This window comes from Anticarsia gemmatalis, chromosome 1, assembly GCF_050436995.1.
Source record: "Anticarsia gemmatalis isolate Benzon Research Colony breed Stoneville strain chromosome 1, ilAntGemm2 primary, whole genome shotgun sequence".
NCBI classification, from domain to species: Eukaryota; Metazoa; Arthropoda; class Insecta; order Lepidoptera; family Erebidae; genus Anticarsia; species Anticarsia gemmatalis.
This window is the reverse complement of record NC_134745.1, coordinates 12,740,733-12,757,216: the sequence shown is the minus strand read 5'-3', so window position 1 is coordinate 12,757,216 and position 16,484 is coordinate 12,740,733. Positions and strand designations below refer to the sequence as shown.

General features: G+C 36.3%; 1 protein-coding gene across 1 annotated transcript in view; it reads left to right on the top strand.

Moving 5' to 3' along the window:
- The first annotated feature begins 372 nt into the window (after positions 1 to 372).
- The window catches only part of bib (MIP channel family protein big brain), a 68,767-nt gene continuing 52,655 nt past the window's right edge, over positions 373 to 16,484 (top strand). Inside the window, exons 1-2 of the mRNA XM_076120579.1 lie at positions 373 to 845; positions 5,430 to 5,556. Of these exons, the coding sequence (XP_075976694.1) occupies positions 512 to 845; positions 5,430 to 5,556 (461 nt within the window). The 5' untranslated portion in view covers positions 373 to 511. The remainder of the gene's footprint in view (positions 846 to 5,429; positions 5,557 to 16,484) is intronic.

The window sequence follows — 16,484 nt, the reverse complement described above, 5'->3', positions numbered from 1 at the left end:
TGAATAAAAATCCAATCAAATGAAAAACTTAAAGAATATAAAAAAGGCGTAGTAAAAAAGGGAGTATTTTAAGAGGGTTTATATAATTTAAATTGTATATGTAGCTACGCATAATTGTCATTGCACCACCCCTCAGGTCATATAAACATATGGGTTGCTCCACAGTTTCCGAACTAAGTTAAAAAATCGAACACAATAGCGCTCATCTAATTAAAGTGTATTGTGATAGTGGTGTGCCAAGTTAGCGATTTGATTACACCCTCGCTGAAAGTGCAGGTCCCGGGGGCGGGGTGTAACAAGTGTCGGCCGCTCGGGACATGTGCGGCGCCCCCGCTCATTCATTCGCCCTTCATTCACTCTCTCGCCGGCACATTTCGAGCCCGACGGCCGCGCGACCCACGTCGTCCTCGCGCACGCGGCAACATCGTCTCTCCCGAACGCGACCGATTTCGCGCGCGATTCGAAAATATAAAAATGCATAGAGTTTAACGTTAGTTTTAAATTTATAAAAATGGGCGAGCAAACGTTCAACATATCAGATGAAAATTTAGAACAGCATATTGTTACTTTATTTGAAAAATTGGAGTGTTTACGGAAGGATGCGAACTCGCACGGTGACGGGGGTCTGTCAGGCAGAGTTCCGGCGCGGCTGGAGCTGCGGACTCTGTCATTGTGGAAAGCAGTGGTAGCGGAGTGTGCCGCGTCTTTTCTTTATGTGTTCATCGTGTGTGGGGCTGCGGGCGGAGCGGGCGTAGGAGCGTCCGCTTCAGCCGTGCTGCTCTCCACCGCGCTCGCTTCCGGCTGTGCCATCGCCACCCTCACTATGTGCTTTGCTAATATATCTGGTAAGTCGGATTCACATAAACTGATTAAATACTCAAGCATGCCAAACGTCTTAAAAGCATAAGTAATCTATGAGCATGTAAAGTCTCCAATTGACTTTCAGAAGATGTAAACAAGCAAAAAATATTTATGTTCAAATCGCTAACGGTATGGCCACAAAATCCTTCAGAGACGTCCTAACACTTAGACGTAGTCGATGGCACTTAATGCCGCGAATAAAATAGAACAGGTAGTCCTAAAATAGCACTTAAAGCAAAGAAAAGAATAAGAAGCATTACCCTGGGAACTTGAAATTACTAGTTACGAGGAATGCGCAACCGTAATTGGCATGGAAAAAAGTAAAAAATATAGCCACGTGTGTGAACGTTGTTATTTTAACTTATAATGTTTAATGTAATGTGGGATGGGGCTTATGGGACCGGGCCAAGGTGCCATTTGCATTTTTACTCCCTTTTTTGTGAATCTGATTTAAACGCAGAACGCAGGCTACAACAACGGTCGCCGCAAGGATAAACCTCTTTGTTAATTTGTGTTACAGATGGCCATGGATTGTTCTTTGTCTTATAAATTATTCGAAATTGTATTAAACGGGAGGCTAATAAAAGTTCTCATTCTTTCATAAATTAAACTGCAAGAAATAACTAAATAAGTACTAATTCTGTTTCAAGATTTCATGAATAAGACATTATTTTTTGTCGATCTGTCTTTGTTTAAAATATAAGTAGTAGGCGGTGATGTTAAACAATCAATTTCTATCAATACATATTTTATGTGAATATGTAAATCTTAGAGATACAACTTTTATTGTATGTAGGTACACCTTATTCACCTCGGTTTTACGAGCACCGAAAAATATATTTCAGTGAGCCCAGACTTAGTATTGATATATTCTTACATAAGCTCGCTGTATAAATCTTTTTCATACATTCAATATAATCTCGTAACACACAGCGAGTGTGTTTTCTTTTACGATTCATTTTGCCGATGTGTTTGTATGTGGCGCATAAACCGTCCAGGGCTAAGAAAACACGATCATGGCTGTCAGGTGTTTTGGTTTTTATTAATTAAGGTCGAAAAGTCCCCTAGTTGTCTATCGAGCCAATTAACCCCTGCGTCGTGGGGCAATTTATACCCGTTTGATAGCGCGGCCAGGCTGTTCGGATACACTTGGGATGAGTTACCGCCCGCGCCCGCGACGTGCAGATGTTCACAATTATCCGCTTTTTTTTAAAACGATCGGCGGCTGCAAGGCGAAAGTCTGACTTTTTCAACTTGTCAAGTAGGTTTTTAAGTGTTCTTTTTAGTTTTGTAAGAAATGACGCGGTGTCGATGATTTACCGTTAAATGTTGAGTTTTACATCGATTATTTATTAGAGCTTATTTAATATAAGCACGCAGCACATTGCATTTTATAATTTAGTGTTTATTTTAAAACAAGCAAAGGCGTGTGGACTGTCCATGTACCCATTCACATTTAAATGATCTATGAATATAAGTTTGACGTCAGTTTCAATAAACACGACATTAGGCGGGATTATTATAAGCCAACAACACGTGCACCCTTCACCCTTCGTCCCCTCGTTATAACTTTATAATGGCGATCACATGATGCCGGGACAATGACATTTTAAATTATATCATAATAACAATAAAACGGAGAAAGCTCTCGGCTTCACAATCAGGCACTAATTCTCAAGCCTATAAAGGATATAATGTTCGCAAGTTACCGTGAATAATTTTTAAAATACACCCCCGACGTGACGCCCTAATTTTCACTAATGGCTGGACAAGTGGACATCCCTATTTCGAGCTCGACTAATGTAGAGCTCCCGGTATATGCATAAATAATAGGTTGTCTATTTTCAAAACTATATTCTCAGTTTTGAAGGCTGAATGCTGAATGTCAAAGCGTTGGCGTTTTGTGAGGCACGGGCACTATTGTCAAGAATCCCTTTCAACTTCTTACTACTACTTACATTCTCGTTTTGTGCGTGCTCTTTTTATTTGAACGCTCGATGTTGTATTCATTTATCAATGCGTACTCAGGAAGTAGACAGCCTGGAGTTGTATTGTCAACGGAGCTTCCTTTGTAACTTGTCAGACGCTCTTAAAAATTACGATAATTCGTCAGCCTTAAGATGTTGAATGAAAGCGGGCAAAGCCCACGTCTTTCTCACAAATTCGAATTAATTAAAGTGCCAACATAATCATTTCGACAAAGAACCGTTATTTTGATTGAGATCGTTTTACAACAACAATACTCATAAAGTTTGTATTGCACTCAATGATGTCGTCTCAGACCATATCTCGGTCAATACATACGTAATTACTTCTTATATTTTACGGACACAATCTCTCTGTATTTTTACTTCAAAGCCAGTCGGATTTTAATTTCGCCCAACAACGTAGCCGTATCGCATTTAGGGATCTCATAGAGAGCCCGAGGCTATGCAATATATCTCCGGTATACTATACATAATCCCAGAACGCAGGTAAACATCCGCATTGCCATTATCGGGTAGCTTCTGTGGTGACTCCTCGCTGCCGTCACGGGACCGAATATTTGACGAGAATACTAAGACGACACGGTTTTATCTCTTAGCAGAATTTGCTATTCCGTACGTAAGCCCGACCTAAGGTAAGACAGATTTTATGAAAACAATATTTGAATGTTGGCTGGAATAATCATAGTGTACTTAGTCAGCTATGTAACAGCTGGCTGGCGCCGACTGAGCGAGAATTAATTTTGCACTTAACGACTTTAAATGCGTTATACCAAATACGAAAGATTAGGGTCTCCTTTCATTTCGGACGTTATAATGAGGTAAAGTGTATTCAATATGTGTGGTTTATCACTTAAGTTTTAGTTGGCTATTATTAAAAGCTATAGAAGCCGTTACCACGTGGCAGTTTTTTCATTATGTAGAGCAGAAAAATCACGTGTCACACATTTGTCTCTCTTATGAACTGTAAAGATTTTATTTAAAAACCTCTATAGGCAGAATGATTTACCTAACAGCAATTTTTTATCATCTTGCTACAATAAAATGTCGTTAGTATGTGTAAACATGCAACAATTCGATATAAACTTGACACCCTAGCTCGCCCTGTAATCCGTTTATGCAATAGTGCGATGTACGACGGCTCTGCCCAGCGTTCGAGATTGTGTCGCTTGCATCTAACGACTGACGGCCTCTTTGACTACGTCGTTCGTACAGTTTCGGGAATCGTCCCACGCTGCGCTGTCCGCTCCAATGACGTTACTTGAGAGCCTTTCCTTACCCCAAGGATCCTCCGAAAATGTCACTTCAACTTACTAATTGCAAAGCTTACACTTGACAGCTTCAGTTCTTCTCTTTGTTCCTATTCTCAGCGAGTAATTAGACTCCAGTCTTCATTCATTTGGCAATATTGAGCCCTTTTATCATTAACTTCGCGTTCTTCATTAATAACGAGGTAGGTACCTGTAAAATTCCATCATAACAGAAGCCAAGTTGAAATGTGAGATTTCGCTTTCGTTAATTAAAACCATTCTCAAAATATTTCTAGCGAATAGCGTACAGTATCCACAAAGCGGATTCGCACGTCACTGGCTCCTATCATTGCATGACAAAGTAAAATGTCCGGGAAATTCTACAGTCTACCGCATGAATGGATTGCTGTACGAATCGCGATACACGACTACTGAAAATAAGGAAAAATGTAATTTGTTATATGCCGTTCAATAGAAATGGGGAAGTTTGGTAATAACGAGTTGATTTTTATACAGATCGTTGCCGGGCTTCCTGTTTATATGCTTGTTAAGTAATATTTGGAGATGTTTACGTCGTGACACGTAATTGTGATGCTTACTCACAAGTGAGTAGTTTTGAAGCATCAGCTTTTTAGTGAACCTCGTGAAAGCTGATTGTCGTATTCGTGTGACGGAACATTATGTAGCATATTTAATGTGTGCTAGTTTTAAGATTCCATTAGCGAGTTCTTTAGCTCTCATAATGTGTCCATTCTCTTTTTGTTTTGTCGTTGTCAATGGTTGGCTCACATTGCCCTTTCATATGTGCGATGGCAATCTGGAGAATTAAAAATTCTTTTTATCACATCAGATCAAGTGTACCGGTTTTGCTGATTTTAAATGTACACATTTTTTAAGATTTTCATTTATTAAATACCGAATTTAACAACTTTAGCGCGCCATACTTTTGGCCACAACGACTTAATTATAACTTTAGCATTTTTAGGTGCAGCGCAGACGGCACACTTTTTGTGAGCGATCGAGTCTGCAGAATATCATAATAGACATTTAAAAAGAAAAATGTGGGATGAAGTGTGCTGTATTGTTTATTCCGCTCCTGTTTGGACATGTATGAGTCTAAAGAAAAAACAAAATACGGCAAGTTTAAGTTTTTAATAGACTTTACCACATTAGTACACAGACTCGATCGCACAAAAAGTGTGCCGTCTGCGCTGCACCTTAACCTCTACTTCAACAATCACTTTTTTGAAGTCGCAATCACCCCTTAAGTAGTCTTCAATCTACAAAGCTTTTTGCTTATTCCTGTTAAAGTAACTAGTATATTTTTTCTCAGGTGCCCACGTGAACCCGGCGGTGTCAGCAGCACTATGTGTACGCAGACGCGTGTCTCCGCTGCGAGCCGCGCTGTATGTCGCCGCGCAGTGTGGCGGTGCCATCGCCGGCGCAGCTGCAATATATGGGTAAGTACTTTAAACTATACTATTTAAATACCTATCCTCAGACCTCAGTTGGATGTTGGTAAACTGGAAATGCTTTAGGGATGTCTATTTGATTTTATACAGCAGCCTTTGGCCCTTTGAACTTCTTATTAATTGAGAGGTAAAGTCGTTCTTTTGTTTTTTGGGATAATATTAAAACTATGTTATAAACTTTCTTGTTGATTAGTATCTATCTAATATTATGATATAAGACTACTGGCTAGTTATTTTGAGACCGATAATGATTATCGACATTAATAATATATGTCATGCGTATCTCTCTCCTACCTATACTTGATAGTAATACAGCTGTTCTTGTGAGAAAATATCTATACCGATGTATACTAACTTCAGAAAGGCTACGGCGTTAACGACTTTTATAACTAAGTAGCTACGTTATTCTACGTAAAGTACTTACTACGTTTAGTAGGAGAAACTTATTTTCTTTGAAGAAGAAAATACACAAGATTATTATGACTTTGTTACTAGCATACTTACAGTTGCATTAACAACAAACTATATCGTTGAAAAAGTTCATCACTTACTTTTTCATAGCAAGTTTGCATTGAACATTCAACAACACTACTTTGTTAAGTGAACGAGAAAATAGAGCAACGACTCTATATAGATTTTTTCTTTTACTACTTGCGCTAGATACTTTCTGTGTAGAGCAAAATAAACGTTGGCGATCATTAACCGTCTCTTACATCGTAAGGGTATTAACTGGGCAATCAAGTATCAAGACCGAGCGCTCCTCTTGCGTGAGACAGCGTTTAAGAATGTGTTTTCGTTACGACACAAAGACCAAAGTTTGGAAGAAGGTATTCAAAGTCGGTTGAATAGTTGTCCGACTTGGGATCAATAAGAGCATTAAATTGAATTTGCGAAGTTCGTACCCAAGGGTCAAATAAATGCACCATATAAAGTATATACGTAGCGGGAAAGTGGTTTTACGTTTTCATTCGTTCGTAATCCAGTTATATGATGTAATATTCTGCATATTTTTTGTAAAATTTATCAGTTCCCGATGTATTAAAACCGTATATTTCGTGAGTACGGCCCGGCTGTCCGCAATTACTCAAATCCTGAACTGTTAATGAGGGCACAGGTGGGCTCGGCTTAATGGCTGACAAGAGATTATATATTGACGATCAATGTAGTCATTATTGGTGACTTGTATAGGATAATGCCCGTGGCTGTTAATGTCTATTCACTTGTGTTGACGACTTACTAGCTAATGCTTGTAAATGACCACTTGCTTCAGGCGTTGCAATAATTTAGTACCTAACAATTTATCATGGATAGTAATAGACATAATAATATACATATAACTATTAATATTGACAATGTTTCGAGTCGTACGCTCTTACGAGTTTTTATATTATTTATTTCCATAGATACAACAATATTAAGGCTTAGATATATTAAGATTTGTGTTTTCAAGCCGTGATACTACCTGTTATGTTACCTACATAATAATATGTTACCTCGTACTAAGCATTCAAATATGTTAATGTATGTGTATATTGTGTACATATCAAAATTATTTCACACGGTACGATTGATCCGATATTCCACGAAAACGGGACTCAAACAACGCCAGTGAATTCAATTTTAATTTACGGATATTTTCCTAAAATATCTCATAAATATTGCAGACACAAATATATTTTCCTAGAAATATTTTATCATGGCTATATCGATGCTTTAATACTATTACGAATACGTTTATTAGAATCAATTGTTCCACGATGGGTTTAGGCGATTAATCGAATGTGTTCGTTCAATCATGTTGGTTGTGTATCGAATAGTAATTTATTTTCTCCCCCGATGGAACGAATAAACGAATTTCTTTGCCGCCGACCTCACACCAGATTAATTTGCGGTTTTTATCAGTAAATATTATTCACGATGTAATTTATTTACTTACTTAAAATTGACAAATAGGCAATTTATTTTATTGGATTTATTCATTGTACGTGTGGTGTGCGGGATGTTAATGCGATATGAAATGAATATTATTCGAAATGAATGACTTCATTCGATATTTATGAAATCGTCTGTTTTAATGTAATTTGAAACTTTAATTAAGTAGCGTTTTTAATGGAAAAATTAAAATAGCGAACGGTTAAAATGTTTGAATAGCTTTTAAAACAGAAAGGTATAGCAATCGAGCAATCGTCATTGCATTGCCGATGTTCATTTGAACTAAGTTCCATTTCCCACTCAAAACACAAAGGACATTTTCCTAGCGGGTGAGTACACTGAGGGCTGGCCGCTAGGTATGCATACTATGCATACTGTGCACTTTTAACGTCCGACGTACATTACCTAGATACAACACCACAAACAATGCAGCCTCTCTGGTTACGCACACAAAGTGATACATTTACTACTTTTACATTTTATTGTAACTACATAATGTATTCCCTTTACCATTTTTCCTGCTTTTACGCAAAAGCTGCAAGCTCAGTAAGTTTAATGTTTTAGTACGATACATTTTACAAAATTCTTGCTTTACGCCAACACCATTGTTAGTGGTAGCTTGATTGTTCTAAGTTTTGACGTAATAATAATTAAAACGATTGGATAAACTAGACTATAGACAGATAATAATTACAGTAGTTTGTAACCTGAAACATATCTAGAGGAGTTTCTTGAGAATCAGACAATATTATTGACACGATTCTCAAACGTTTATAAACCTCAATATATCTGTGTCACTCAATTCAAGATCTTTAACACAGTTTACGAAAAAATCGATAACGTCTGTTATCAACATTGCTTTTTAAAACTTATCGGATGTTTGTGTAGAAACTTTCTATGGAATAAACTTTGATATATCTAATACACAAATAAAATAACGTAGTGTATACGACAGGGTCAAACAAGTACAAACAGCTCGACATGTTTGCTTTAAAGTGATATATTGATACAGTTTCCCAACTGACATACAGTTTGGAATTGTGTTTACTGTGCTATCTCGCGTCGTATTTTCAACTAGTCATGAATTTGGGACTAACACAACAAAGGTGGAAGAACAATTACGTACATAGTACCCATCTCAGTTACACATGTCTTCTTGTTGTCCCCACATATTAGAAAATGTCATAGCTGCTCGTCTATTCGCAATAAACTCGGAAAATACTGAAGTGATGGCTATGTACTTTTTACCCTTATTCTTTTGGTCAATGGTTCTTGTTCTTGTAACTTTTTACACTTGATTAGTAAGTGTATTAAAGCTAAATATGGAAAAAAATATAAGCAGCTACTAGTAGTCTGTTCAGTTCTCTATTAAACACACCATAATTTTGAAACGCATTCAGCTCAGATTCACGTTTTGCTTTTGAGCTGATTTAATGAAGAATTTCTTAGCTTTTGTATTCAGAAGTGGTGCAAATAGTTAAAGTTAATGTTGTATACAAACAATACAGCGCAAGTTAGCTAATGATGTTTGTTATTTATAAGTTACAGAGCTAATAATAACTTAATCATCTACAAACAAGATCCTATTCTTAGCGTGTAGGTGTTCTTACTTAGTTGATATCTCGCACAAACCCACGTTGTATAAATTAGCAACCGTAACAAAAAATAATGTTCCTATTGAAAGGTCCAAGTTATGTGTAAGAGCTCAAACATTTGTATGAGTTATTGTGTAAAGGGTGCGTTAGAAACGAACCCCGGAAGGTGCTTACTTTTTATTGCCTTGTTTGTATAAATGTGACACTTTTATATTGTTCTAAAATTGAGATTTTATGACGCTTAAGGTAAATCTGAATAATTATGCTTTAACGTCCGAGCGAATTTTGATTACGTTCACTTGCCGCTGATATGTAAATTCATTCAAATCCAATGAGAGATTCACGGTAAATCTAATAAAGCTTTTAAAAATATGGACGACGTTTTGACAAATATCTAATTATACAAAACAAACTTTATCCTCAATTATTCTGATGAGAGAATAAAACGTGGAACGAAAATTTCTCAGGGTTGTTCTTAACTTGTTTATATAAAACTGAACTACTAAAAGTAAATGTCGTGTCCGGTGAGAATACCATAACTGACAACAAAAAAAGACATCAAACTATTGTACAAGTTTCATTGTAAGTTTATATAGGTTTTATGTATAACGTACAGCCGTGAAATGTTTCTATGAAATCCCAAAATGTAACAATACAGATTGATTCCTTGTCACAGGAACATTTGTCCGTGAAACTGTCTTGTTATTGTCCCACGCAATACCATCTGATTTATACGTGACGTCATATAACAAAGGAGTTCTACAATCACCACCCTCGTTTGAAAGAATCCCTTTGTGGTGCAACGGATTTTTACCTGTATCCAATTTGCGCGCTTCGATAATTTCTCATGGTGAAAAAATGGGATAGAATTTCTTTGAACAAGTGACCCTGTTAGAACGAGAACGGTATATGTTTCTTAGAAACAAAGAATTCGTTATGACAGTAACTGAACCATGTTTTAATTTTAATATAATGTTGTTGCTATGTGACTATTTTACATAGGCTGTATGACAAAAGCTTTTCGTAGGAGTTATAAGTTTCTAAATATGTTAACTTATTAGAAATTATGTTTTAATTGTATGTGTGTTCTATAAATACATAGGTATTAGCATACTTTGTGAACACGTGTAACAATATTTTCGTCGTAAAGCCTCCGTGAGTCGAACACTTAGCAATAATCGTATGTGTGAGACATTTACAGAGAACTCAAATCATATTTTCACAAACTTCTTATTATCGTTCATGCAAAACTTTCTCCATGAGTTATGTAAACTTTATGAATAAGATTCCAGGGACGCCTTCTTACAGCCGTTTCCTATTGTCATATAAGTTGTGGCGGTTAGAGGGAAATGTTTCGTTGTACAATGTACACTTTTTTATATTTCTTATTTTGTTCTGTTTTTGTTTTGGGATTGATCAAAACAACTCGGCCAATTTGAATACTTAAAAGTTGTTGTTCCCTTCGGCAAAGTTATAAGAGAGCTTATAAGGTAATAACAAGCGGGTTACTTTTAGATTTGCCACGAGTATAATAGTGATATCCGAGATATTATGACTGGTTTGTTCGATCCCACGACCGTTTGTTTTGACATGACTCTGTTACTATCAAAAGCCTTTTACTATTTAAGGAATAATGAACCTACAAATTTGCATGTTTGTCAGGTATTAAAGCAAAGATCCGTAACCGAAGCCATTCAATCTAAGCTCTGATAATCAGCGCCTAGATTGGATGTCAAAGGAATGGTCTAGAACGAACAGCTGACACATAAACTCAAAACCCAATGCTGAAAATGGTTCGCTCAGTCTTTGTCGAGACCGAACTTAGAATCGCTGTGGCTTAATGAACACTATTGACGAGCAAGGATCTTGTGAAGAGATGGCGTAAGTTATTATTCTATTATTATTAAAAACAGGTGCACAATTAACTGCCTATTACAACAGTTATGCTGTCGAAACAATCTATTTTCACCACGCAGCTGCGAGATATGACACATTAAAATATTAATTATAACTTCCCATCTTCAACAAAAAGGATCCACAGACCTTAAATGAGTTAAGAAGCCTTTAGGGAGAGGTGCAGTGAACTTTAGCCGACAGATGCGCGCGCGCACCGTGCACGTGCACCGGCCTGACGTCACAGCACGTGCAGATACCACACCACCCGCTCATCCTTACGATACATATAAACTTTATTACGATAACAATAAGGATCAGAATTGCTCATCGTAAATACAGTACAGATTTCCTTGTGCCATCTGCATACACTGTATTATTACGAAGATAGGATTTTAAATTGAGTGGAGCAAGTTCCGAAGTAGTGCTAGTGAGTGTGTGAAGTTTTTCATCGCTCAAAGAGGAAGCCAGTTGTCAACTGTGCCCCTGATGCAGGATATTGTGGCGTTCATTAAACGGACAGTTTGCCGCAATAGACGTACAAAGTTTGCTCTTGCAATGGCGAGCGATCTTTCGCGTTTAACTTGAAATGTACATTTATCACCCCCTCGAATAAATATTAACTACTTGGAATATAAGAAGTTGTTAAAAATATGAAGGCGTTGACATTATATCACGATTTGTGAATACGTAATTACTTGCCAGCTTTTTAGCAGTACAAGTAGGCGTATAAAAATTCTGTAAATGACATTTGAATCTAAAATTCTCAAAGCGAGTTGTCGGCGTGGGCTTAACATCACATAACAATGTAATCTATTCAGCCTACTGAGCCTACTGTTCTTATTTTCCTCTTTCCTATAGCAATATTTTGTATTGTTTTATGTTTCAAAGAAATCGTATAAAATTGATTAGGTGTACGTTCAGTGCTGAGCTTCCACCTACGAGGTACGGGGAAGGTAATACATTCTGATAAGGTAATGTATCGGTGTACGGTGTCGATACATCTTATTTGATCGATGTAGGCCTGTGTTCTGATAATTTACAGCGCATTTCCCGCCTTTCTTTTATTATTACCTGCCTGCCTGAGATATCGACTTCTTGTCGACTAGCCCCGTTAGTTATGGCGCCAATCTGCAACTAGCATAGAACGAATTATGCTGAGTCCCTTTAAATCAAGTCTACGGACAACGAGAAAAGCGATGAGTGAAATATTCTAAAGTATAAATAAATAGTTTTCTATTCTAGTACGATTCTATTTTATAGACACAACTTGACCTTTTCTTTGTTCATAAATACTAATACGGGGCCGGTGTTATTTGAATTAAATAAAACTCGGCCGGTTATTCCCTCGTGTGATCTGCGTCAACTTATTTTACTTCATGTTTCTCCTGAGAGTCGAGTTGGAGAACTTTTATTGTATTTATTATGAAATAACATTAAAGTGATTACAAGTTTCGTGTCGCCGGCGGAAGAGTTGGCTGCCCAAAGAAAACGGGAGAGAAATCCAGCGCTATTCCCGTTGTCTATGACCTAATTTACTTATTTTGACAAAAATAATAATCTTATTTTTCTTACGTGAAGCTGTAATAGGAAGACATTATTTTAGCGGTGTTTTATTTCATAAATGTTTAATTATATTGTAATTAAGTCTGGAGAGGCTGTACGCAGTAACGTTTGTTGGAGAGTTGCCAAATCTTGTGCTTATACCGAAGTACTTTTCGCTTCATTATTTTGCTTATGACTAATAAATTAACACTGCGATGATAATTAAAGTCTCCTTTGAAATTAATTGAAGGGCACTCTGATGATACAAATGACAATTGAACGTCGTCAAGACGTTTCAATTACCTTGTAGCAATAAATATTGTTTGTGGGAATGATAAACGCAAATAATTCGCTACCAGCAGTAACAATCGAAGGATCGAATTACTGGGGGAATCGGAAATATGGCAATCGGTGGATTGTATCTTACTTAACTTATTTAGATAATTTGATTAGTAAAATATAGGTTTAAAGAAATAAGAGACACATGTGAATATGTTTTTTTACACTAAGTTAATTAGTCATTTTACTTTCTAAATACAATCTTTAAGTTTTTATAATGAAACTAGTACAAAGGCAGACTAATTATTCTAATGTTAGAATAGACAGGTGCGTAGCAGTTACGTAGCACATTTCATTAATAGTCGTAGCACCTCGCTTTGTCTACGCGTACCTACATCGTCTACGTACCTAGCCGTCGGCTACGCTACACTGTCGCCGCTGCTATAATACTGCCATTTACTACCATTTACTCCATATTACTCGCATATACATATTATTGGCTTGTTAGATATTAAGCGACATTAAAGTGACATTTCGTGTAAGTAAATATTACAACTGTAGTGTAAATAGTGTCGAATGAACAGCCATTCGTGAATTGTAAACACGATTCCAAAATACATGTCATTTCACAGATTTTATTGATACAATTTTGTGTGAAATATTTACGAAATAAAATGCATAGTTCCGTTATTAAACGATGTCAGTTAGTATATCCAATCTGTCATGTAGGATGACAGGGTATAAATATTTGGAAAGTATTTTAATTCGACTTTTAGCTTGACGTTTAAAATAAAGGTAATATTTGCGAATGATATCATGTAAATACCGGTATTTTCTCTCTGCTTATTTGCGTTAGACAATAAATTATATTAAGTCCACATCTATATAAAAACACGTATATAAAACACATAGAAAAATCCGATCGTAAAAAATTACTTACTCAAATATTTTTCTATCTTATTTCCTAAAATAGAAACCGGACCGTTAAACAGCTTATATCATAAGCTTGTATTTACGACTAAAACTTAATCCTACCCGTAATCCACCAAGTTTTCCACTGTACGTCATTTTCTCAACATAAAGGAAATGATACGTACAAAGTTTGGACCGCACACGTGACATACGGTACGTACCCCCAACTAAGATGAACGTACTAGAGCCATGTAAAAAGTTTCCTTCTTCTAAACTATGCAACATTATAACATTGTTTAACTTGTTCTCAAGTAAAAAGGATGCGCTTGGAAATTTTAAAAACTTTATAGCCGTTCTCAATTTGAAAAGTGTGCATTGTTTATTTAAAACGGTAGAAAATTCACGGAGGTATATTATGAAGAAACTATCTGATCGATTTTTGTTTTAGTATGTATTACTAATTATCTTTTTTTATGCCCTATGCACGAATAACATTCAGCCAGAATTGCGAGTATTCATATCACCACTTTTCGAATATTGCTAATTTTCTAAAACTGGAATAATTGATATAATTCATTTAGTTTCGATTTGTGGTAACAAACTAGGTTACACATAGGTAATTACTAATTGGGTCGCCATATTTTCTCATTTGAAATATTTGTATCAGACATATTTGTATGAAATTAATATCTAAATTTGATTATCAAATTCAATAAAACAGCTGATGAAATTCAACATGGAGATATCATTATCACTTTCAATGTTCAGTGTTAAATTTGCTTTTACCGGTGGCAGATTACAGCTCTGTAATTAAGATTCCAGTGATGTCACCATTGTTAGCTCTAACGACCGACAAAGTGAAGCACGGTGGGCCACGATTGTCGGATGTCGAATAACCTAAGGCCCAAAATTACAACACGAGGCCGATTTCTAGTAATGAATACAGCTCCTGCAATTTACCGAAACTGCAGATAACTGGGAAATGTTTTCAAGGCGCTTTTGTGCACACAAAGTGGGAATAAAACGAAGTAAAGAAACAGCAAACACAATAGCACCTCATTTTTTCGCAGGGCTCGAAGCACAAAGCGCATCAAACAAAGGATACAATGTTATTTTGAAACTAATCCTCCGAATCACTGTATGTTGCCATGGCAACCATACAATAACATCCTACCACAAACGAAAAATAAGTAGCTTACCGCCGAAACCATGATTCACGTCCGTAAAGAAGTTACAACTCCCCTTTGGTTAGACAAAAACAATAATCTCTTGTTCCGAAGTTAGAGAGAATAAGTTTGTATGATGTAGTGATATTCTTCGATGTATGAAGGTTGTATATCACTTACTGGCTCGACGGCACGTGGCGCATTTATCTTTATTTCTTCACTCCCTGAAGTCTCTGATTTACAAATAGAAGGAGAAAATATAGGTCAGTGTATCTGAAAATTGTTTGTATATTGCGAAGTGCATTTACTATTCAATAGCATCTGGTGAAAAAGGAGAGCCGATTTAAGTCTCAACTGCTTTTAGTTGATTAAAATCTGATAACTTTTGAAAAGACATTACGATTGCGATATTAATACTTTTATTTTTATTTCTGTTGTAACTCAATGTTGTAGCAAAGTATTGTCCGCTCAGTACAGAAGTTATTCCTTTTAATAGAAAGTGCAGATTCCGTTTAAATTTATTTGTTCTCTTGCTAATAGAATAAACAACTTCTTGGTAATTAATAAAACTATTGTACTCCATGTTTTCTATTTCATTTAACCTTCTTTTATATAACACTGCTAGGAAAATTAATTATGAAAAGGATGCGGCTACATCTATTAGTTTTTCCTCAAAGCTACGAGATATTTCCCGCAACTATTGAGGAACTTACGGGATAAAATATATTTGAGCCGTGTGTACATATTGCATCAATTATTTACCGGCATGATGTGTTAATGCTTGCACGTTTATATCTATGTACGGAGCAAAGTGCTTCGGATATGTTACAGTCTCAGAGGCACATCGGTGGTAGAATGCCTGCAGGGTGATTTAAGGGCGGTTATTTGCTAATGGTTTCTAGTCTACGAGGCTTTTGTACTTAGAACCTCTTGGGCCCATCCTTGTGATGTTGAAACGTATTTCTTAGATTGATTTTATTCTCCCAAAGGACCGATCTGTAGTGACACATCGCTATGATTGATTTGTCTCGATATGTTTTATCTCGCATGATGTTAAGTAAAATGTTTTGCGAGTTTTTTACTGCATGTTTCGAGAATTCCCGAACTGCGGTACCAAAACTTTCGTATTATAATTTAGTTTTCGCTGAATATTATTCCCTAAAGGAAACAATGTAATAGTTATGTTCTATGTTTTTCCCTAGAAATTTAATTTAAAAATACTAATTTCGTTTTTATGGATAACTATAATTACAAAACGTTTGTTGCATTACCATAAGTTACAACAACAAAGCGAATGTTTTTTTTTTTAATATGAGAGTAACACGTCCGATATTGCAACATTTTTATTTTTTGCACAAACTGCAAAAAACTATCACTGAATAAATGAAATTCCCACACAGCTCGGCAGTTTCCCGTCTAACGTTTCATAAACTCGTTCAATTTTTATTTTCCACTTGCTACCTTTAATATCGCGTAAAATAACGTTTCAGAAAGTTATTTAGCTTAATTTGCTGGTGGAGTAATAATGAGGTCGCCGCATTTTACCACCAGACCTGGTCTAAATATGCACGGACCACGGAGGAGGGGACACGGG